Source organism: Podarcis filfolensis (genome assembly GCF_964270895.1).
Source record: "Podarcis filfolensis genome assembly, chromosome: 16".
Taxonomy (NCBI): domain Eukaryota; kingdom Metazoa; phylum Chordata; class Lepidosauria; order Squamata; family Lacertidae; genus Podarcis; species Podarcis filfolensis.
In genome coordinates, this window is record NC_139620.1 from 16,777,335 (window position 1) to 16,802,401 (window position 25,067).

Sequence of the window (25,067 nt, forward strand, 5' to 3'; positions counted from 1 at the left end):
GTTGGATGAGATTATCCAACTCTACAGTTTTATGATTCTATTACACCGTGTACATTAGGCTTCTCTATGGACTTTCCTCTGCACACAATAGAATTCTTCTGCATAATTTGTTTCAGAACAACGGATCAAGGCTATTGATTGCCAATATTCTTTATCAAAAGGCTGTAGAACTTGCTCTCTGATATATTTTGGTTTAACTTTTTAGTTTCCTAGATATTCTAGAGATAATATCCTCAAGTTCTGCTATCTCTTTTCTAGGGCCAGATTTAACAGTCTCCCTTCCGCAATAGTGGAAGGACATTCTCAAGGTGCCACATATTTTTTTACAATCAAGTGGTGTATAAATTTTATGAAACAAACGAATGCCTGCTGAAAACTTTTCTATTCCGTTAGGCTTATGCAAACAATCAAGAATGCATCTTTCCACAATGGTTGGCTGGTTTCTGATTTTAATTTTTTTCCTATGGTTTTTATTGTATGTTTTTATGTACACTTGACGTAAACTGTTCTGATCTTTGTATGTGAATAGAGGCCTATAAATATTTTCATAAATAAATATATACACCAGCGATGTCAGATTTTCCCATATGTCACCAGAACAGTGACAAGAACATCACTTATGTGCAAAATAGTTAGCACTGTGCAGGGCAGGCAGGCAGAAGAAGCACAGGGCCCCAAAACAGGAGGGAAAAGTGAGGCTTAGAATATAGTCATAAGTATGCAAGCCCTTTAGTACTGGATCAGAGCTTCAGTTTGTCTTCTCAGTAGCCAGCCAGGTACCTCTGGAAGGCTTACTAGCCAGGTGTGGGGGAAAAGCCAGTGCCTGTCTCTCTCCAGGGCCCCAGTGTTCAGAGGTAGGCTGCTTCTGAACATGGAGGTTCTATATAATGACAGAGCTTCCTCTCTGCAGAATCACCCAACCCTTTTCTTTTAAGGCCACCTGAGTTAGCAGCTTTCCCTACTCATCGTCCTTCGTCTTCTTCAGTAAAACACCAGAGGTGAGTGACTGGAGATGTTTGTTGTTGCCCAGGGCAACAGAGTTGCCTGAGTGGCTTGGCCAAAACAAGTCAAATGATCTGATCGAGCAAACTCGCATGAAGCCCCCACATCCTCCGCAACATGCTCACAACTTATATGGCGGAGTTGGGAATGTTCCCTGTAGAGAAACATTTGAGAATACCGGAAAGTTGCCATGTGTTGCTCTCTTGCTCCCACCCCTACTCCTGTGCTTTTATGAGCAGCCGGACACTCAGAAAATGTGGCACAGAGATAAGAAGTAGGAGAAAGTTTCAACTGCAAAATTTATTTGGGCTCCGGCTGTTGTTAAAGGTGCAGGAGCAAGGCCAGGGGCAAAAGGTTGCAACCCGTTGTTTATTCCCTGATCTCTGTCAGGTGCATCCTGTGGTTGCGCCATTTGCATGCCCCCCTTTATGCTAACGAGGCGCCATCGATCATCATTGAGGCGCAGTTGGCTAGGACCGTCTGGCCAATTAGCACTAAATTATGGCTTCCTGCTGTGCCAATATGTTTTCATATCTGGGCAATCCCATTCCATGTTCCCAATCATCCGTCATCATTGTCCCATTGTGACAGCGGTGTGCTGCTCTCCCGTCTTCTGGGGAGACTATAGTCTCTCCTCCCACGCACCTCAAGGCGGGCAGGAGACACACACAGCAACACTGAATTAAGGCAGGGAGAGCAGATCTCTCTTGAGCGTCACTGTCTGCTCCCCCCCAGCCCAAAGCACACTCAAATGTCTCCTGAACTCCATCTTTCTTCCAAGTCCTGGGCTCATTCACTTAGGAAAGCTTGAAACAGAAATACAGTCACACCTTGGGTTACAGACGCTTCAGGTTGCGTTTTTTTGGGTCACAGACCGGGTTACTTCCGGGTTTCGGCAGTTGTGCATGCACCGAAGCGCTAAATCGCAACCTGGACATGCGCCGCTGCGGGTTGCGAACATGCATCCCGCACGGATCACATTCGCAACCCAAGCATCCACTGTATATAAGAGACTAATTTAGCCTAGTTTGAAAAGGCCTTACAATACAGATCTAGAAGCAGAGGACCCCGAGAGCGGCGAAGGTATTTTTGCCATCTTTATGGTAGCATTCCCCAAACTTGGGGAATTTGCTTTGGACCACAACTCCCATCAGCCCCAGCCAGCATGGCTATGCTGGGTGGTGCCGATGGCAGTTGAGAGTCCCAAACATCTGAAGGGCACCAGGTTGGGAAAGGTCCCCTTACACTGTTCCTGTAAGGTAGGCCAATCTTCTAGTCAGCCTCATATTACTGCTGGACTGAGGCAATTTCCCCTCCTGTGGTTTCCAGCAACTGACATTCAGAAGCATTACTGGCTTCAGCCATGGATGTGGAACATAGGTATCATGGATAGCAGCTGTTTATAGCCTTCTCCTCCATGAATTTGTCCAAAACTCTCTTAAAGTCATCCAAGCCAGTGCTAGAAACTGAGTTATGAAAGCTAGGTGCTAAATGGCACATTAAAGCTAGGTTATGGGTGCAACAACGGAATGTCTAGGCGCGCTGTTTTATAACAATAATACAAAGTTGAAAATGAATGAACTGCAGCTAAAATATTATGTTTATTTTTCACACGGTCTAGTCCTTCCCCTGCCCACCCCTCTAATATATTTGAAAGGGTCTCTTCTCCTGTCTTCAGAGAGTAGCTGAAAGTAGGGAGGCAGCAAAAGGTCCTCCTTTCCTTCCATTCAGAAGTTTTAATCTGAAATCTTAGGCGCAGTCCTGCATCCAGGGCTCAGAAACTGGTGACGCTAATGAAATTCCCTGTCGCAAAAGGTGCCTAGAACAATGGGCGTTTCAAACACTGATCCATTTTGCCCCTTTCTGTACTTTTTCCAACTTTGCACCATCCTTTTTGAGGTGAGGTGACTAGATCTGTACAAAGAATTCAAAATATTTGCGCGCCCCCCAGTCTATTCTTCCTCAATTGTAGAAGGAGGGAGGTGGGTGCCTATTAATGGTTTTATTTCTGTACATATCCTTTAAATATTGCACCCGTCAGCTTCACAAGTCACCTTGAGCTGCGAAGGAGGCAGGCTATAAAACACTAAGGAACACTGACTTATTAATTTACTTTGTTTTCAGCAAATACAAAAAGGAATGCAAGAAAGGAGTTCTGATCTAGCCAAGTACGTCCACAGCACTGCTTCCGATAATAAATAAAACCCCATCCGTTTCATTTGCCGGATTAGTGATGTTCAGTCTAATCATTAGGCTTTGCTTTCTTCGCTTAGACGTTTGCATGAAGCAAATGAGCGTTATGGAGCCTGTGGACTGCGGCGGAAATACTGATTGCCAGTAAACGATGTGGACATAAAAACTCAAAGGACGGATGATATGCAGACAGCTGAAGCGGCCTTAGGCCACGTCATAAGGACATGTCAAAGGTCTCACCTTGTCCAGCATCCACAGTGGGGACCACCAGGCTTGGAGGCAACAGCAGCTGTTGCTTTCTGGCATGTGTCCCCCCCGAAAATGGAGGTTCCATTGAGCCATCGTGGCTGTAAGGTAGATTTCCATCCACCCTCCCATTATTAATTTGTCTCATTGGTTTTTTAAGCCAGCGCCTGTAATCCTGTGGCAGTGAATCTGTCATTATGTGAGGAAGGACTTCCTTTCATCTGCCCTGAATCACCTGCCAATCAATTTCGCTGGCTGAGCTAGAGTTTTGAGAGAGGCGGAAAAACTCCTCTCTGACCGCTTTCACTCATGCATGCATAATTTAATAAACCTCTGCCATGCCACCCCCTTTCGTTGCCTTTTTCACTAAAGTAAAAAAGCCACAGACAATCAGGCCTCTGATCCATCTAGTCTGAGGCTCCTGCGCTCTGACAGGCAGCGGCCTCAGAAGGCCTCTTCCCAGCCACCTAAGGAGCACTTCTCAAACGGGAGATATGGGGGTTTTTTTGCATAAAGTATTTTGCTTGGTTTCTGTTTGTTATGTTGTTTTTGCTTTTAAATGAGATTTTGCACACTGCACGTGTATATATTTTTTATTGGTTTCCAGTACAGAAATGAAATGAAATAAATACTGAAGATGTCATCGGTCAACTCTGGGACCTCTAGGAGGGGAAGAGGGGTCCGCCTAACAACTCTCAACACACTTTAACAAACTACATTTCTCATGTGTGTGTTTTTTTGGAGGGGGGAACCATGACTGTTTAAAGTGGGACCTTAGTGCTTTAAATGTATGGTGTCAATGTGGCCCTGCCACCCTTTTAAGTATGATAAGGTATAATTTGGCTATTAACCCTTACTTGTTCAGTACAAGAATACTAGAAATAATACAGTTGTGCCTTGGAAGCTGAACGGAATCTGTTCCAGAGGTCTGTTCGACTTCCAAAGCGTTTGGAAACCAAGGCGCAACTTCTGATTGGCTGCAGGAGGTTCCTGGAAGCCACGCCAGACGTTCGGGTTCCAAAGAGCATTTGCAAACCGGAACACTCACTTCCAGGTTTGCAGCGTTCGGGAGCCAAAACGTTCGACTCACAAGGCGGTCGTCAACCAAGGGACGACTGTACTAGGAATAATAGCAAGCTCCCTTATGCATCAGACCATTGGTCTATCTAGCTCAGTATTGTCTGTCTAAACTGATTTGCAGCAATGGCTCGCCAGGGTTTCAGCCGAGTGTGCGTGTGACTCTCTCGGACACACCTTGATATGCCACTGAAGACTGAACTTGGCACTGTCTGTGTGCAAAACTGCAGCTTTGTCGCTGGGCTACAGTCCTGTCTCAAATGTCAAGGAACCCCAGAGAAATTCACCCCAGTCCTTTCCCAAACACACTCAGCCCCATCAGGTCACTGTGGCATTCTTTGATGCAAAATGCCTCCACCTGTGGTGGTGGGGGGGCAACCCTCAAGTAAAAAAATACAGCTCAATTTTTGAAGGCGGTATAAATCCTGGGACAGGTCAGGGAGTGTCTGCGGGATTCATGGAGGGCAGGGAGAAGCCTGGAAGAGGGGGTTGCTTCTCCTCTTCTCCTTAGACTAGACAATCTCTCTTTAAAGGCTCTCTGCTTTTAAAAAAGAAAGACGGCAAAGGGGGGTGGGAGCCCAGACATCCATGCGATAAACGTCCCCCTAATCGCGTCAGAAGCTAAAAAGCTCCAGCAACAGCCTTCAGGCACTTGCTCTGATTGGGGGAGCCAGATCTGCCAGCCATTGACAAAGACACCTGATGGGTTTTTGGGGGGGGCGGGGGGCGGAGGAGTGGAGAGAGCAGAGTCTGCCTTGGCTGGGAAAATAAGACAAAAGCCCAGACAGATTGTGTCTGAGCTAGTTTGAAAGGAGTCTAACCCAAAGGGCTGGAAGAAAGGTCTTGCCCCTAACTTCCTTACATTTGCTGATTTTATTTGTAACAGGTAAGAAGAGCAAAGATAAGAAGGAGGGGGGCCATCCTTCTTCATGAGCAGCACCAGAAAGGAGCAGGAGGCAGGGGGCAGACCCCACAAACAAGGAGCTCACTCCCACTTGCCCCCCCCCCCATTGCTGGACTCCTGTCCTTAACACCTATTTTCATTTATATACCACCTTTTCATCCAAGGAGCTCAAGGTGGTCACATGGTTCTCCCCCTCCTCATTTTATTCTCACAACAACCCTGTGACATAGGTTAGATTGAGAAGCAGTGAGTAGCCATCAAGGTCACCCAGTGAACTTCATGGCCGAGTGGGGATTTGAACCTTAGTTTCTCCCCGGTCCTAGCCTGACAGTCTAACTGCTACACCAAATCGGCTTTCTTTTCTTTCAGGGACCTTTGCATGTGGGACACAACTGGCCCACCCAGAAATATACTTTGCCCCATTTTACTCCTGCTTTTGAAACTGTTTTCTGGTAATGCCACTGCCCTCCCTCCCTAATGACAAGCCATTGGCCCCATAATTGCCCTGAAACCAGGCCGCTGCAATGTACTTGTATTGGGGGGCGCAGGAGCATTGTGTGTGTTGGGGAGGGTAAGAATTGTCTCATATGACTCTTGCGAAGCTGTGGCCAGTGAAGGAGGCAGCGATCCAGCACCTGGGGCAAATAATGTGTGATGCTGTTCTAGGTGGAGGGCTCTTGGTCATTTGCAGAACACCTGCATTGCACGCAGATGGCCCCAATAGCACCTCCAGATAGGGCTTGTGGTGTCCCCTGCCTGAAACCCTGGAGAGCTGCTGTTGCCAGTCAGTACAAGACAATACTGAGCTAGATGGACCAATGTTCCGACTCTGTATAAAGCAGCTTCCGAAGCTCCTCTGTTGTGCTCCCATCTCTCTGGCTGCACTGTAATGAATCACAGCTGTGTGTGAGGGCGCGCGCGCGCACACACACACACACACACACACACACACAGGGATATTGTAGTTACTGATGGCGAAGGAAAGGCAGTTCATTTCTGCACCACAGATTCCATCTCTGAGATCCGGCGCTGGAAAAGGCGTCCCGATGGGGGAGAAACGCTGTTCGGCTTACATTCTTAATGCTACTCTACCTCATTCACACTTCCCAAGGGAGTATGTGAACTGAAACACATCCGTCCTCCCAAAGTTGGAAATTCTTCTGAATTATGTGGTGTGGTTCACGTGCCAGAAATATGCATACAAAAATGCATGCATATATTGGGAGGCAGCGTGCACAAAAATTGCATCTATTACAACATACAAAAAATGCCTTAAATCAGGGGAGTTGGTTTACAAAGGTATGTATATTGGGCAGAACTGCATACAAAAATGTATGCACACTAAGATACTGACAAGATCTTCATGACAACTTTAAAATGAATAAATAAATTGCAAACCGATGAGGACATATTGCGAAATGGATTTAAGACTGGAAAGATGGAGACAAGGAGAGAAGGGTAAAACAAAAAACAAAACTTAGGGACCAATTTCTAGACCGTTGTTCCTATACTGACCAGTTGGCACAGTTCAAAGGCAGGAGGTGCCCAATAGAACTGGGCCTTGGGCAAAGCTGATGAAATGAGTTCTATTTCCTATTTCCTCTTCCACTGAGGCAGTCTGAAGTAATGGCTGCCCGCAGATGACACCTGATAGAGCTGTTTTGCTTGGCAGTCCTCCCCCCCCCAAACAACGGGGAAATGTCTTGATGTGATTCCGTATCCCTAACAGGAAAGGGGTGTGTAACTGCATTTGGAATAATGTGCACAGTTCTGGTCCCCTGACCTCAAAAAGGATATTGTAGGGCTAGAGAAAGTGGAGACAAGGGCAAAGTTTTTCTCTCTCTCATATGACACTAGAACTCATGGACATCCAACAAAGTTGAGTGGGCAGACAAAACAAAGGCCTTCTTCACTCAGTGTACAGTTAACCTATGGAACTCCTTCCCACAGGAGGCAGTGATGATGGCCACTGTAAGAACAAGATGCTGGACTAGATGGGCCCCTTCTGGTCTGATCCAGCAGGCTCTTCTTGCATTCTTATGGAGATGGGCTTCCAATTTCTCTTGGCTGGAATTGCATGCAACACACTTTGGCAGGTAAATAAGCACACATCCATGCCACGGCATGCTACCAGCGTCTCCTTTGTGACCCTTCCAGCTCTGTTCTTCTCTCTATCCGCAAACCACCCCCCCAAAAAAAAAATTCTGCTGCTTTAACACTTTTTATAGCAACTGGGTAAGGCAGCAGTGAGAGCGTGTAAATTTCAAAAGACAGTTTCCCTTTCTGCCTGGAAGGCACCGGAGCGCAGCCAGGATTAGCGTCTGCGGATGCCGGTTTGGGTGCCTGCCAGAACCAGGGAAATCTTTGGCACTACAGTGGCTCAGATGAGGGAGAGGGAAGCTCTTTACGTGTGAGAGGGAAGAGGATCAAGTCACTCCCCAATGGCCAGCCAGTGGCTGCATGGTAGTAGTGGGAGGAAACAGGGCTGGTGGGAGGACAACACGCCTAAGTGGAAGATTTCTCTGTGCAAGCAACTCACAAACTCAGCACCAGAGGAGCAGGAAGTCCTTTTTCATGCAGTGCAAAGAGAAACTATGGAACTCATTCCTGCAGGGGGCAGTCTGGATGGCTTTAAGAGAGGATTGGACCAATGCATGGAGGAGAAGGCTATCATGATGGCTATGCTCTTCCTACACCATGGGTAGGCAAACTAAGGCCGGGGCCCGGATCTGGCCTGATCACCTTCTAAATCTGGCCAGCGGACGGTCCGGGAATCAGCGTGTTTTTGCATGAGTAGAATATGTCCTTTTACAGTGGTACCTCAGGTTAAGTACTTAATTCGTTCCGAAGGTCTGTTCTTAACCTGAAACTGTTCTTAACCTGAAGCACCACTTTAGCTAATGGGGCCTCCCGCTGCCGGAGCACGATTTCTGTTCTCATCCTGAAGCAAAGTTCTTAACCCGAGGTACTATTTCCGGGTTAGCGGAGTCTGTAACCTGAAGCGTATGTAACCCGAGGTACCACTGTATTTAAAATGGTTCTCTGGGTTATTTGTGGCGCATAGGAATTCGCTCACTCCCCTCCCCCCAAAAAATATAGTCTGGCCCCCCACAAGGTCTGAGGGACAGTGGACCAGCCCCCTGCTGAAAAAGTTTGCTGACCCCTGGCCTACAGAGTTGGAGGCAGCAATACTTCTGAATCCCACTTTCTGGAAGCCACAGGAAAGGAGAGGGGTCTTGTGGTTGGGTCCTACTTCTGGGTTTCCTACAGTCATCTGGTTGGCTACTGTGAGAACAGCATGCAGGACAAGAAGGACCATTGGCTTGATAGCCAGCAGGCTCTTCTTAAGTTCTGATTGATGATGATGGTAAATAGCTGTGTGCAAAAGCCCCAGGCTCCTCATTTGGAGAGCCTCTCCCTTCAGCTTAGCTTCCCAACTGGGATCAAGGCTTGCAGGGGGGCTATCAATAGCTGCCCCTCACAAGAGACTTTATCTATCTATCTATCTATCTATCTATCTATCTATCTATCTAATCTATCTATCACAAAGATTCATTATCTTCCCATCTGTTTGGAGAGCTCCGTCATTGTTGCCCCAGCCATGTGTTATTGATGGTGCTCTGCAACTGCTTGCAGGTGGTGCCAGAATTGGATCTGTAGGCGGATGGAAGGAACTAAAGCCCTAATGTATCATCTCTTGATAAAAATTGATCTCCTCCCCTTCTCCCGGTTGCTCTTTAATATTAGCCTGGAGTTCATTTTTTGCCCAGTTACAGAGCAACAGTGGCGTAGCGTGGGTTGTCAGCACCCGGGGCAAGGCAAGTAATTTGCGCCCCCTAACCCGTGGATTTGCGCCCCCTAATCCGTGGATTTGCCCTAACCCCAGATGTTGCGCCCGGTGCGGCCGGCACCCCCTGCACCCCCCACGCTACGCCACTGCAGAGCAAAGCCATTGACTGGTCAATGTATCATGAATCATTAGCCTGGCAAAGTGTGTGTGAGGCACAGGTGCTCCAGGGTGCTCTTGCCAGCTCGCTCTCACCAATTCCAGACAACCCAAAAGAGAATTAGGGCGTGCTCTCAAAGCCCTTACAAAGTCCCTACAGCTTTACCCATAATGCAAAGGCAAGGCAAAGAAGCTGAGTTAAATGAAATTGAACAACACAGAGCAACGTGTCTGGTCTTCTTGGGTGATCAAGGAATGCTTCCAGCCGACCAGTCAGACAAACTCTATCAAAGTGTCTTCCCTATGAAGAAAGGCTGCAATATTTGAAGACTAGGTGTGTGGATATCCAATGAAGCTGAATGTTGGAAGATACATAACAGTGCACAGTTAATGTATGGAACCAGGCCGCACAGGAGGCAGTGATGGCTTCCAGCTTAGATGGCTTTAAAAGAGGATTAGATAAATTCATGGAGAAGGCTATCAATGGCTACTAGCCAAAATGGCTCTGCTCTGCTTCCATGGTTAGAGGCAGCAATGTTTCTGAATACCAGTTGCTGGAGGCGACGGGAGGGGAGAAGGCTCATGCGCTTGGGTCCTGCTTTTGGGCTTCCTATTGGGGCATCTGGTTGGCCACTGTGAGAACAGGATGCTGGACTAGGTGGGCTACTGGCCTGATGCAGCAGGCTTACGTTATGTTCTTATCTTAAAGCTGCCTCTTCCCTTTCCCCCTTTAAGGTAGGCTAGGATGATTTCTTTTAATATAAGCACACATATATCCTAAAGCATATAAAGAGCAAAGGGATTTGAGATGCATCCACCCCCTTATATTTTGATTAGGACTGTCACCCAATTAAATAAATCTTGGTCACTTAATCCTACAAGTTTAATTGATATGCTCTTAAATTTGCAGCTGAAGAAAATAGTTCCAAGGGAAAACCACTTTATTTTTGTTTGCTTTACTGTATGTGGGTGTTGCAGTTGGCACCATCTTTGAAGACACACACATGCACAGAGAAAAGGAAATCCTCTTCTAAGATGTTGTTTGCCATCTGCTTTTTTAAACATGTTATTTTATTTTTACAAAAAAAAAAAAATTCAATTGGCTGCCTGATGAATTGGGAGTCAGTTTCTTCCCCGATCAAAATATTTTCCAATAGAACCGTCTGACTGATGTTCACCCAAAAATTGCAGCATTAATTTGCTAAGCTTAAAAGTGGAAAAGTAGAGATGAAATGGCAAATTCTAACAGAGGCATTTCCTCCTCTGTTTTTCACCTACAACTTGCATTTGTTTCAATGGGGGCTTGCCGGGGTAATTTGCCTGAAATCTAAGGTCTTGCAACATCCATTTGTCTGACCTCGGATGTGAAGCAAACAGCAGCTCAAAGGCCACAAAGTTAAGGCTTTTGAGAGACAGTATGGTGTGAAGGAGTAGTGGTTAGAGTGGTGAACTAGGACCTGGGAAACTTAGGTTCAAATCCTCACTTGGCCATGAAGCTCACTGAGCCTCTCAGACTAACCTACCTCACAGGGTTGTTGTGAGGACTAAATATGGAGCGGGAGAACCTTGTCTGCCACCATGAGCTCCTTGGGAGGAAAAAAGGTAGGATACAAATGCAGTAAATGAGTAAATATATAAAAGTATGCATTGTTTGTTTGATTTTACCTTTGCAAGTTCTAGGAAATTCAGTGCAATGTACATTTTAAGAAAAGTACATTTTGAGAAAAGTACATTGTTAGATTGCTTTGTAGCACACCAAAAAAGATCAGAATAAAAACAATGCTGGAGCTGGATTTAGAGTTCCTACTTCACCCACAAGCACCCTTTGCTCTGACTGTAAGGAAAGCAGACCGGCTCAAAGGCTCCGCTGCCAAGCAACAGATCCATCCTGGGTCATCTTGAGCACGATTTCCCACAAGATGCAGTTTACTAACATCATGAGTTGCCAGTGTGGTGCCCATAGAGGATGTCTCTGGCCCCTGCAGGTCTCCCTGCTGCTGCTAAAATCAGGTTTGAAATAAGAATTCTGTTGCAGACAACAGAATTAGGTTGCAGTGTATACGTGTGTGTGGTTGTGTGTGTATGTGCTCATGGATCCAAACGGGTTGGTGGCCCCAGACCCACACTATTAATGCACGGTCAACAAAGGTTCTCTGGGTGGTTTGCATGATAAGGGAAAAAAAGATAAAAATGTGAAATCTAAAAGAATAAGTACAGAGATAGAAAAAAGCAACCTGCAGAGAACAACATCAGAACAAAGGATCTAAAAGGACTAAAAGCTCACAGGGTGGGTGTCACAACCTGGGCACCAACAGTGAGAAGGCCCCCTTCTCCGAAAAGGCCAAGAGTCAGGAACACAGGAGAATGGAGGGAATAAGCCAACAAACAGCCTGGAAGTATTCAACACCAAGTCCAAGACCAAGTCCAAGACCAAGTGGCAGGTGAGGAGAGGTAGTAAAGCATCCTCTCATCTAGCTTTCCCCAACCTGGTGCCCTCCAGATGTTCTGAACCGCACTGTTGGCTGTGGCTGATGGGAGTTGTGGTCCAAAACAGTGGTGGTGGCTGGAGTCAATGGGAATCAATGGGATTCCAAAGTGGCCATGCTGGCTGGCTGGATTTCTCACAGGCATCTGGTTGGCCACTATGAGAACAGGATGCTGAACTAGATGCCCGCCCACCCCTTTGGCCTGATCCTGCAGGCTGTCCTGTTCTTAGACTACGCCATGTTGTTTGGGGCTGATGGGAGTTTGCAGTCCCAAACATTTGGAGGGCAAGATATTGGGGACAGCTGCTCTAATCTGTCCTGAGTCCCCAACACAAGATGCAGGTACCCAAGATTGGTGCTCAAATGGGGAGGAAGCCTAGAGAGGGAGGTGGAATATTTACAGACTTCTCCCTCCAAAACACAGGTATTTGATTTCTGGATGCCAGATTTGTGGACTGACATACTTCCTGCAGGAGGAAGACAGGCCGCCTTCCACTTTAAAATGCCTCATCGGCACTGATTCTAACCGCAACAATGTGGGCTGGCCAGCCATTTATGATGTGGGCCACGCAGGTCCGACGTTTGTTCCAGGTGCCGCAAATCAGCACCAGCCGGCAGGATCGGCAAACAGCCTTTGCTATTTATTCAACACGCCATCCGTGCCAAGAGTGTTTATTTAACTGGGAGGCATTGATGAAGGGCATGGAGAGGTGGCAGGGACGGCAATTCCCTTTTCCGAAGCAATCATTTTCACGGAAGGGGAAAGGGAGGCCGTTGAGATGCACACGCTGAATATTCAGCAGCCCGCCCACAAGGCGGCTGAATTCGGGAAGCCGATGTGACCCGACGCTCGGGGAGGAATTAGCAAGCTGTGTCAGATCGGCACGGTTCAACGCAACAGAAATGCCACGAAGCATCAAGAAGCATCGCTTGGGGACCGCCAGCTGGACACGTCACCCCTCCTGCCTCCACCTCCCGCAGCAGGTGAACTGTAAGGGGGTGGCCGTGACACAGCGTCTCCTACAATCAGCCTCAGAATGAGTTCTGGGGAGCCCAGCAAAACTGGACAAAGCCGTAAGCAGTGTGAGCGATGCAACTCCTTGCACACAGAAAACAAGCACGTCAAGAAGATGGCTAGGCTGGGGTTTCTCTCTCTCTCTGACATGCTAGGATTCTCATGTGCAGGGATTTTTTTAACTGCATGGCACAGCATTCTGTCAGCTCCCTTGCCTATGGCATTGTCTAAATCAGGGGTCGGCAACCTGTGGCCCATGGGCCACAAGTGGCACACAGGGGTTGTTTAAACAGCCCCCGAGCTGCCCCCAAACCGAGCCACCCACTCAGTGAGTCCCTGCGAGCTGCACTAAACCAGTGCAGCGCATAGACTCGCTTCCGCAGCACCAGAAATCGCATCTGCATAGACGCGATCCGGCCCACTGAGCGATCTCCGCGGGAGTGAACCGGCCCTGGCGAGGTAAACCTTGCCGACCCCTGGTCTAAATCACTATAGCAGACACCTATCTAAAGAGTCAAGGTTCAACAATCAAGATTTGGTTGTGCTTAGAATAAATCCGTAAGTGGGAAAATGTTTCCTTATACCAAGATGAGGATTATATTGAAATACAGAGAAACTGTTCTAGCTATAGGAAATGAACTGCTGTGAGGTTGATAGAAGTCAAAAAACAAAAGAATAATTAAAAGTTTCATCCCAGAAAGGGCAGTACCTCGGCAGAGAAATGACATTCTGGGATGTCTATTATAGTTATTTTGTACTATATTTATGTTCTTACTTTTTGTGTTTGCTCTGTTTTTGCTTTGTTTTTGTTTCTTTCCCCCTTTTTTCTCTACTTTTCTTCTTTCTTTTTTGTCTTTAGCTGATATGTTTGTATGCTTTGTTTTGTTTGTATTTGCATATTTCAATAAAAATAATTAAAAAATAAAATAAAATAAATCACTATAGCAGAAACACCTCTTATGAAGACGAGCCCTACTGGATTAGCCCAAGTGTCCATCAATCCCAGCAGTTAGAAGCCCACAGTGGCCAGCTAGATGCTTTCCAGCTAGAAAACCCAAACACAGGGCAGGAAGGCAACAAGTCCCTGCTGCTGCCGGACAAGATGTGTCCCCCTGTTATTTAGAGATACACAGCCTCTGAATAGGGAGGCTCCATTGAGGTGCCATGGCCAATAGATGCTGACAGGCGTCCCGCCAGCCACCAATGTCTCTGATCCAACTGCCATGTGGAAATTCAGTATCAGCAGGAAGGAAATAAAAACACCTAAACAATGGAGGCAATGACACAACCTTCACCAGATGATTTGGACTACAAGTCCCATCAGCCACAGCCATCAGACGACCATGCTGGTTGGGGCTGATGGGACCTGTAGTCCAAACATAGGCTGGATGGCCACCCAGCAGGGTTTATTTAGCTGTGATTCCTGCCTTGCAGGGGGTTGGACTAGATGACCCTTGGAGTCACTTCCAACTCTACAATTCTATGATTCTATGCCAAGTGTGGATGGCAGCTCCCTCCTCCCTCGGCCCTCCGATGAGCTGAACCTCAAATGCCTTTTCCTGCCTTGAGGTACCTTGGCTGATGCAAGGAGAGCTCTGGCTCAGCAGCGCTAACTACCTCCTCCCCTTAATGCCGCCTGGCAGCAGCTGAGGAGCTTGGCTCTGTTGTGCCAGGGAGCCTCCATCGTCTCCTTTCCCTACAAGCAGCCAAGTATCTGCAAGGGCCTCAGCAAACTGAGAAGTGACATCCCTATGTGCACCAGGGTGGTGAGACAGAGGCCCTTGTCGATGTGTGAGATGAGAACCCACAAGCAAAGCGAAGGACCCACAGACTGGTCATTTTCCCAGAGTGAAAATGGACTGGTGATTAAACCAGTCTGGGAATTATGGCTCTGGGACGGGAACAGGGGAGTCTCCCAACAGCTCTGAGCACCCTTAGCAAACTGCAGCTCCCAGAATTCTTTGGGGGAAGCCATGACTGTTACAAGTGGTATCACAGCACTTTAAATGTATGGTGCAAATGTGGCATAGGTTTCCTGACTCTAGTTGACGAGCGCCTGCCTGTGTCAGTTTCTCAGACCCTGCTGATGACTGTTACAAAGCCAAGGTAGGCCCCAGGCCTGAGGCCTCCACCACCACTGCCTCCCTGGATTCTGTTCACGATACTAACAGGAGAGAGGGTGGAGCAAGCAAGCAAGCTTAGCCAGTGGTGGTGTAGTGGTTAGAGCATTGGACTATGACCTGGGAGACCAGGGTTTGAATCCTGACTCAGCCATGAAGCTCACTGGCTGTGACATTGGGCCAGTCACTCCCTCTCAGTGTAAGCAACCTACCTTCTAGGGTTGTTATGAGGATAAAATGAAGAGACGCACATGAGCTCCTTGGAGGAAAGGTGGGATATAAATGTAAGTAAATAAAGACACTGACCCCCGAAGCAGGAGACCACACGCAGCTGGACATTTGCTGGGAGGGCCATGCTGGAAGAAGGCCCATTTCCTTGACAATACTGCTCTTCCCCACATTGCACAAAGCACTGTGAGGGTTCTCCATTTCCCACACCCTGCCTCTTAAGGGATACGAGTGACCTGCCTGAAGCCCTCTCAAATTCTGCAGCCAGCGCAGTCAACAAGTAAGATAATACATGATAGCTCACCCATAAAACAGGTGTGTTGGTGGCCTGCCCAAGGTTGAAAATCCAGGTGTGCCACCGCACAAACATGCAACAAAGTAGGATGTGGACCCTTATGGCTTCCCCCTCCACCATAAAGTGCATGAAAAGCCTCACGGCAGGTTTCCTGGGACAGAAGGCCCAGACAAGCAGATGTCCTCATGCCATGGCGCCCTGCCAGTCAGCAACAACACCTCCCAGCGCAGACAAGCATATGGCAGGCGGCTGGTCCTCCCCTGGCACTGAGGCACCGTATGGCATCACTGCAAGGGAACCAGCCCTGCCAATGTCATCGGATACCAGCCCAGAGGAGGGGGATCGTCTGGTTGCTTTGTCCCCCTGTGGAGTGAAGGAGGTCAGGGGAAGGGGAGGTCTTAACAAGGGCAGTGATACTGCGGGTTGGCAGACTCTGAACAAGCTGAAGGCGCCTTTGCCAACCTGGCGTCCTCCGGATGTTTATGAACTACAACTCCCATCAGCCTCAGCCAGCATGGCTGCAGGAGTCGTCGTCCAAATCATCAGAAGGGCAGCAGGTGGATGCAGCATCCCCTGTAACAACCAAGGCTCAGCAAAACAAGCCTTCGATCTGAGATGCCGAAATTTAAAATCCTGCCTCAACTGCACCACTCTTTCTTGTCTCTCTCCCTGCGACTTGAGTCGTCAATTTATTTCTTCATTTAGGCCACTTCTGCGCCACTTAATATATGAAAAATATCTCGAAGCGGTGTACGTGAAACTAAAGCAACAACAGACAAGTTAACAACTACTTTTACAAATATACAGAGTTACATATAAAAATGTTACATTAATAAGGAACACGGGAAGCTGCCAGATCTGCAGGATGGGGACTGGATGCTCTTTGAAAACATGGGTGCCTACAGAGCAGCTGTACTTTCTGCCTACAGAGCTGCTTCTACTTTCAATGGATTCCAGAGGCCAACAATACACAATGTAATGTCAAGGCCAGCATGGCAATTGATGCCACGGATAAAGGAGCAAGGTTTTCAAGCTGAAGTGGAAGAGCAAAGATGTCACTTTGCCACTCTCACAGGCCTGGGAAAGTGGGATTGAACACTATCTGGCAGCTTCTACTTCAGCGAGCACTGATAGATAAGAGTTTTGGCTAACATGCAATTTTAGGAATAGAGTCTTAGGGCTCTGGGGACCATTAACTTAATCCTTGCTAGAATTTTAAAATGTTTTGAACAGCCAAGGTGGTGTAAACGTAACGGAATAGACAACTAGCAGCTGGAGGGGGAGGAGAGGGCAGAGAGCTGTGAGTGAGGGGGGGCCCTTTTCCCAACCTCTGGACCCCCAGGGAAACTCAAGAAACCTGCTGTACCTGGAACTGGGTGTGAAGAGTGCAGCTGAATTAGGCACAGCTGTGGGCAGCCTGAGGAAGTACCACCCACCTTGGACCTGTCCATTAAAACCATGTCCAGAGTGAGAGATTAGGGTGATGTCGGCTGTTTCCAGGAACTCTTATCATCATGAAATGTTGTGGGTGAGCTGAGAGCTTGTTAGGCCCTGGGTGAGAACTCAGAAGCTGAGAGGTGTGTCAGAAGGAAAATGAATTGATATTGATGTATATATATTAATAACTTTGTATTATGTTACATATGTTTTTATAATATTTTCTTTAAGTTGCCTGTAGTTGCTTCAGTTTTTTGTACACCGTTTAGAGATATTTTTAAATATATTGTTATAGAAATCAAAATAATCCATCCATCCATCAAGTCAGTCCATTGGTTCGCCCAGCTCAGAAATGTCCACACTGACTTGCAGCAGCAATCTAGGATTTCAGGCAGGGAATCTCTCCCAAGGAACTGATGATTTGGGTAAAGATCAGAAAATGTATGTTTATAGCAGCATTAAAAATATTTATAAAAAGAAGAATGTAAGAACAAGCCGAAGAGTCCAATGCAATGCACACTTACCATTGCTTTTAGACTAGTGAAATTGTAGTAACTTACCACACAGAATCTTGGGAGTTATAGTATGCAGAGGACATTTAGTGTCTTTCATAAAACTAGCCCCCAGGATTTTCCTAGGGAAACTAAATGGCATAGGAATCCTATGGATGCATGTCTATTCAGAAGTAAGCCACAGAGACTTCAGTGAGACTTATTCTCAGCTATCAGTGCATGGGAATGCAGCCTTAAACTGATCTATATCTGTAGTGTGCAGACACTCAAACTGCATGGAAGAGGAAGTATTTATACAGTGGCTGCCAAAATTAATCTTTACACACATCCCCTGCCCCAAAAGGATAAATAAAAGCACATGTTATAAGGAGAAACACCAACAGGTCAGCTGCCCCTAGCACAAGTCTCAGCCTTGGCAAACAACAAAATCTGAAAGCGCATGAGCCTGGAGGCCCTTTCCTACCTTGACTCCACGGATCCGGAACTCAGCCAGGGCACGGCTCATCTTGGAAGCTGCCGTGGTGTGGTCTTTGCCGTGAGCAATGACTTTCACCAGGAGGGAGTCGTAGTGTGGTGAGATGATGGCCCCCTGAAAGGCGGAGGCACTGTCCAGTCGGATCCCCATGCCCTCGCCACTCCGGAAAACCTAGAGGAGGAGAGGTCCACAAGGTCAAGAGTCTCCCTGGGAAGTAACACATAGCATTTGATTGATGATTGATTGAATGCATACTAGTTTACTGCAGGTTTCCACATCTGCGGTTATTCTTGGATTTAGTCATGATTTTGATGCTGAATTTCCTGGCTCAAAGATATGAATTGTAGCAGTTAGAAATGCTCCTCTGAAATATGAGGTGAGCATTACAGGCCCCAAAGTTCTTCCCTTTAAAGTTTCAAAAGAGATATCTTAAGATTACAGCTCAGACAATCCCAATAACCCCAGCATTTTAGCTTTACTTTATTTCTATACTTCAAATATGGACCAATTGAGAAGTAAGGCATTAATAACACATTTATTAACAGCAGCTAGAACAGTAATCGCTAGAACTTGGAAAACCTTGTAATTAATGAATATTGATCACTGGTAAAACATAGACTGGGAAACAGCCCATAATGGAAAAGCCGTTGTAAAAATTGGAAGGTAGCAATGGGGGTGGGGGTAGATACTTTTTATACTGCGTGGTGTGTTTTTTAAATATACAAATGAAACAACACAGAGACAAGAAATACCTACAACATACAGTCATGGGAAAAAGAAAGCACACCCTATATGAATTATGTGGTTTTACATATCAGGACATAATAGCAATAATTTGTTCCTTAGCAGGTCTTGAAATTAGGTAAATGCAACCTTAGATGAACAACAACACATGCCATATTACTCCGTGTCATGTTTTAATTAATAGAAACAAAGCCAAGATGGAGAAATCATGTGTGGAAAAACTAAGTACACCCTTACTGTTTCCATAGGAATTGAGGTTAAGTAGCAGACAGAGGATGCTAATCAAATGTCCTTGCTTAACTGATCATCAGCAAGTGTGCCCACCTCTATAAAAGCAGAAGTTTTAGCAGTTTGCTGGTCTGGAGCATTCAGGTGTGTTTTAACACAATGCCGAGGAGGAAAGACAACACATTCCCCTTCAGCCTCACACAGTTGGGGTTAGTAAGCTCCCTTTCACAGAGTCAGACCACTGGTCCATACAGCTCAGCGTTTCCTACACTGACTGGCAGCAACTCTCTAAGACTCCAGAGAGGGAATCTTTTTCTTCCCTACCTGAAGATGCCGCCAAGAATTGAGCCTGGGAGTTTCTGAGTGCAAAGCAGGTGCTCTAACCACTGAGCTACATCTCTTCCTTTTAAGCGACTTAACACCTTTAAACACACTCGCTCTCCAACCTACCCAGGCTTTCTCCAGGCAAATCTACTGAGGAAAGTGGGGTGATCATATTCTCCCCACTCAATGTGACCAATCTCATAAACAGGGAGAGGACAATCTGCCCCCCCAGCCAAAAGGTCCACTTTAATCCCCTGCCCCCTGCTTTTTGGCTACCATCTCCAAAACCGGGGGTGGAGAAATTGCTTGAGGAGCTGGATCAGATCCCCAGCTTGGCAGTAGCCACATCTAGTCGACTGCAAATCAGTTTTATTTTTTTATTCTACTAATACCCACCCACTTCCCTTCCCTAATGAACTGGCCCCTGGGGGAGGCAGCGATGGCCACCGACACGGGTGCCTGTAGAAGAGGACTAGACAAATTCATGGATGAGAGAACTATCAATGCCTACTAGTCATGCTGGCTGCGCTCTGCCTCGACAGCTGGAAGCAGCAATGCTCCTGAATATCAGTTGCCAGGATCCACAGGAGGGAACAGGCCTCTTGAGCTCAGATCCTGCTTGCGGGGTTTCCAGCTACTATGAGAACTGAAGGCTGGACTAGATGCCCTTTGGGCCTCACCCTGCAGGCCCTCCTTATGTTCTTCTGCAAAGCGGGTGCTCTGCCCCTGAGCTACAGGCCTTATTATTAATGTAAAAAGTACTACTCTGGAATCAAAAGTACAAAGAAAAAAGAAAACTGAAGAATGTAAGAATAGCCTTGCTGGATGAGGCCTAGCCCAGCATCCTGTTCTCACAATGACCAACCAGATGCCCCAATGGGAAACCCACAAGCAGGATTCAAGCACAAGAGCGACTCCTGTGGCTTCCAGCAAGTAGCATTCAGAAGCATTGCTGCTTCCAGCTGTCGAGGCCGAGCAGAGCCATCATGACTAGTAGCCATCAGCAGTCCTCTCTCCATGAATTTGTCTAATCCTCTTTTAAAGCCATCTTCTTCTCCTTAATTAAATTCATTAGTCCCTTTAACTTGAACAACGCCCCGCCCCGCCCCTCGCAGGATTTAGGTTTGATGAGGCCCTAAGCTACTGAGGGTAATGGGGCCCTTTATACGTCCAGCTGTCCTTTGTCAACAACAAATGGTCACTGTTTTTTTGTGTTGAATATATGCTATATGATAATTTATGGACCTAGTAAGTATCTAAAGCCATTTTCACTTTACAAAATATGTATTTTATCATGGTAATTGTGGGACCGAAATACAATTTTAGGGAGCAGGCAGGGCCCATTACTTACATCATAGGAGCCTACACAACACAAAACACTGTTGCTGTATGTAGGATTGATTTCATTTGTTTTTTATCTTATATTTTGTAAATGTACATCCATTTTTTCCATTTAATTTTTTGGGGGTCTCTTGGGGGCCCTAAGCTACAGCTTGTTTAGCTTATACGTAAATCTGGCACTGCCCCCCTCCCACATTATATATATTAAAACCAGGGGGCAGGAATACATAAAAAATATCCCACTCCCTTCTGAAAGGCCACAGATAGTTAGAGGCCAAAGATCTGGTTACAGAGGAGTTTTTGCCTGGTGCCTAAAGATATATAATGATGGTGTCAGGCGAGCCTCCCTGGGGACAGCATTTCAAAAGTATTAATCTTACATAAATACTATTTATTGCTTTTGTTTTTGCTTCTTCTAATACCCTCCCTTTCCCAGAAGAATAAGCTGCCAGTTTCCTTCTGGAAAAGGTCCTGGCATGGAAGGATGGCAGCAGCAGCAGCAGGAGCAGAAGAGGGGAGAGAGAGGCAGAGAAGACAAGTCCAGAGTTTTATAGCTGTTCACACACACACACACACACACAGAGAGAGAGAGAGAGAGAGAGAGGGAGGGAGGGAGGGAGAGAGAGTCCTGCTTCAGGAGGATGCAATCTCCATTGTTCGCAGCACTCCTCCTGCACTTTGGTCAGCAAGAAGCTTAAGCTGATGTGACAAGGCCCTTTGGAGGCATGCAGTGCAACGTACAACGTGCCAGCTTGTGTAATATCACTGGACTTTCAAATTCAGGCCCTGGGAACTGCTTCTTACGGAGATGGCTACTTGGGCACAAGACTGGACACTGGCTTACTCTGCATGCCTGCAATCATACAGAACAGAACCTGTCTTTACTCAAAATACATGAATACAGTTCTGAAAGTCCACACTTTCTTTATTTTTTAAAAAAGAAATCAAGTAAGCTTCTAGTCCTCAGGGTGGTAGGCAACATGATTTACGAGAAGCTGAACCTAAACCAGGTGTTCCAGGAAATGCTCAGGCCTGAACTCTGGCGAATTCCTAGAGAAAGCAAGTTCTACTTCAGTGGGGAAGCCAGTGACAAGTCCATCTCTGAACACTGTCTCCCCCTGGATGGCTTTGGTGCCCCGTATTCGCCTAATGGAGCAATGTTTCCATTTTGCTATCATTTGAAGAGAATGAAAAGGTTCCAACAAAAACTATTTTATACGTTTCACTGTTCGTCATGGCAAAACATTAAGTAAATAAATTATGCAATTAATTACATTATTCCACAGCATTCACTTCAATGCAAAGGAACCATGATGCAAATTAAAACAAACAATCAATCAATTATGCATCATCATATACTCTTTGCAGCATGAATAATATAGTTATTATCATTTCTATTTGCTGAATTAATGTCCGTTCTGGAGACAGGACTAATAAGCGAACATTGGCAATTTTAATCGCTCTCTTTTTCACTGGAATTCTCTGACATTCTTACTTGGTTCTCAGTAGGACTATGTTGCCCACAAATCCCTCATGGCAGAAAGTGAGTCACGTGTGTGTGTTGTAAGACAAAGCAAAATGGACCCTAAGCTTATAGACTGGTTGATAGTTTTTGTAACCCATCAAGGAGCTACAGGTACATGTAGGCATTTTCCAATTTTATTGTTGCGGCAATCCTGTCAGGTGTGTTAGGCTGAGAGACTAGCTGGTCACTCAGCTGCCTATATTGCCAAGCAGAGATTGGAACCCAGGACTCTCCTATCCATCAAGGACATCAGCAGGGTTTTTAAAGCTATCTGCCTTCAAGGAATACTTTCTACGCAGATATGTTTGGCAGTGGTTAGGGCCTATGTCAACTGTTCCCATCTCTGAGTACAGTACTGCTACAACCCAACAACCTCCAATGGTGGTGGGACTCCAATTCCCATCAACCCCAGCTGAGTTGGAGTAAACAATGGCTGTGCTGGCTGGGGCTGATGGGAGTTGGAGTCCAAAACAGCCATGCTGGCTGGGGGTTGATAGGAGTCCAAACATCTAGAGGACACCGGCTAGCGAAAGGTTGAATTAGAATAGTTTGAAAATCTCTGTTCTACTCTGCACTGGGTCACCCGTACAGCGCCTGACATACCATTAACACCAATCAAAAGATGCAACAGCAAAAAGGGTGAATGCTATATTCTGTGATACTTAATTGGCCTTATGAAGAAAAAAGCAATCAAGACAATCTCTGAACTCTGCTGCTTCATTCTCACCAGGTCCTTGACAGGTTCAGGAAGCTGAGCTCTGAGCCCCGCGCTGCTCTGATTGAGATTCAACCCAAGAGGCGTGTCATGAAAAATGTGAGAGTTATGTCTCTCTAGAGGCTGTGCAGAAACCAAAACATCTTTCTGGATCTCTCTGTCTCTCCCCCCTTTTCTTATTTAAACAGAAGGGGGAATTTGTTATCAGAGGAAATCAGGAGACTGGTAAATGGCCTTGCTGGCAGCCAGAATAAATCACACCCCGGCAACCTCGATCCTTCCCCTCCGACTAATGAAGCCAATAAATCAGTCGTGCAAACTGGAGCAGGACCCGAGTTTTGCTTACAAATTCTCTCTAATGGGGCTCCGTGGCAGATTAGGATTAAGAGGGTCTTCTGTCTCGTGAAGACAGAGAGCTTCTCATTGTGGAAGGGTTTGCCCAAGGCCACTTTGCCCCATCTAGAATAATAGAATCATCAATTGTAGAGTTGGAAGGGAACCCAAGGGTCATCTAGTCCAACCCCCTGCCTAAGTGCAGAACCTTACATTTGTCCCTACTGAAATTCATTTTTTTTAGTTTGGGCCCAGGTCTCCAATCTCTTAAGGGCATTCTGAATCTTGATTCTATATTCTGCAGCATTAGCTACCCCTCCCACTTTGATGTCATCTGTGAATTTCATAAATATCACCTTAATTCCTTCATCCAATTCGTTTATAAAGATGTTGAACACCAGTGGGCCCAGGACAGAACCCTGCAGCACCACACTAAACCACTTTTTTCCAGGATAATGAAGAACCATTAATGAGCACTCTTTGGGTTCATTCAGTCAAGCAGCTACAAATCCACTTAACCGTTACCTCATCCAGCCCACATTTTATCATCTCTCCGCAAGAACATCATGGAGGACTTTGTCAAAAGCCTTACTGAAATCAAGATACACTACGTCCACAGCATTTCCCCAATCTACCAAACTCGTAACTCCATCAAAGAAATGAGATTTCTCTGGCGTTATTTGTTTTGGAGGAACCCATACTGGGTCTTAGTAATCACAACATCCTTTTCTAAGTGTTCACAGACTGATTGTTTAATTAAATGTTTTAGGACCTTTCCTGGTATCAATGGCAAGCTGACTGGTCAGTAGTTACCTGAGTCTTCTTTTCACCCCTTTTTGAAGATGGGGACAACAGTTGTCTGCCTCCAGTCCGCAGAAAGCTCACTTGTTCTCCAAGAATTATCAAATAGTACTGACAGAGAATCTGAGATTACATCCACATGCTTCTTTAATATCCTTGGGTGCAGCCCATCAGGCCGAATTCATTTAAAGTAGCTAGGTGGTCCATGACAACCTCTTTTTCTGTTTTGGGCTGCAGCTCCCTCCTTGCATTGTTTATACTATTATCACCAAGTTAGGCACCGCTTTCCTTTCGGGTGAAGACAGGGGCAAAGCAGGTGTTGAAAAGTTCCGCCTTCTCTCTGTTACCCAATAGCATTTCTTCATTTTCTCCACCTGCACCTTGGAGCGCCTTCTGCCTAAAAAAATGAGTGGGGCAATGTCGCTAAGTCTAAGCATATGCACATTTTATTATACGTGGGATTTCATTTGCATTTTGAAATGGAGATGGGCCAAATAGAGATGGCAGAACACATCAATCCTGGGTGTCAGAGAATCCTCCTTAAGAAGCAGCTGTGCATTGAAGCTTTTGGTTTGGGGGCGGAGGAGCTTCCAAACTGCTTTCCATGGGGGCAGATGTCACCTCTTCCGATAATTAAAAGCGCAAATATCTCCTGCCCACTGATTTTATTTGGTTTCCTGTGATCCGCAGGCAGTGGCACGGCTGGGTCAATGAATGGTGCTTGGCTGCCACTCAAGACCCAGCACTGGGTTTTTTCTTCTTCCCCATCTTCGGGGTAGAAATAAAGAGCCAAGTCAATTTTCCTTAGCACTCTCTGGTTGACATAAAAAAAACTTGGGCTATCAAATTAGAAAAGACTGGAGGCATTGTTGTCCATGTGTGCATTTTGGGGGAATGGCAAGCTGGCCAGAGGAGGCCGTGGTGTGGGAGAGACAGCTGGCCAGACATGGGAAAGGCTCGCTGGAGGGCTGTTGTGACTGCAGAAAGGTCCTGGTGACAGACCCTTTGGCACGTTCTCATCACAGTGCAGGAGCTACCTGAATACTTGACAGGCATATGCAGAGTCAAGAGATTCTGGCCCGCAGCCAGAACAATTACATTCACATAGTACATGGGCAAA

At 46.4% G+C, this 25,067-nt stretch overlaps 1 protein-coding gene across 15 annotated transcripts in view; it reads right to left on the reverse strand.

The window, feature by feature from the left end:
- The window catches only part of PC (pyruvate carboxylase), a 269,742-nt gene that overhangs the window by 65,132 nt on the left and 179,543 nt on the right, over nt 1-25,067 (reverse strand). For all 15 annotated transcript variants that reach the window (XM_083589358.1, XM_083589350.1, XM_083589351.1 and 12 more), the window contains one exon: nt 17,925-18,107. In XM_083589358.1, coding sequence (XP_083445484.1) covers nt 17,925-18,107 — 183 coding nt within the window. The remainder of the gene's footprint in view (nt 1-17,924; nt 18,108-25,067) is intronic.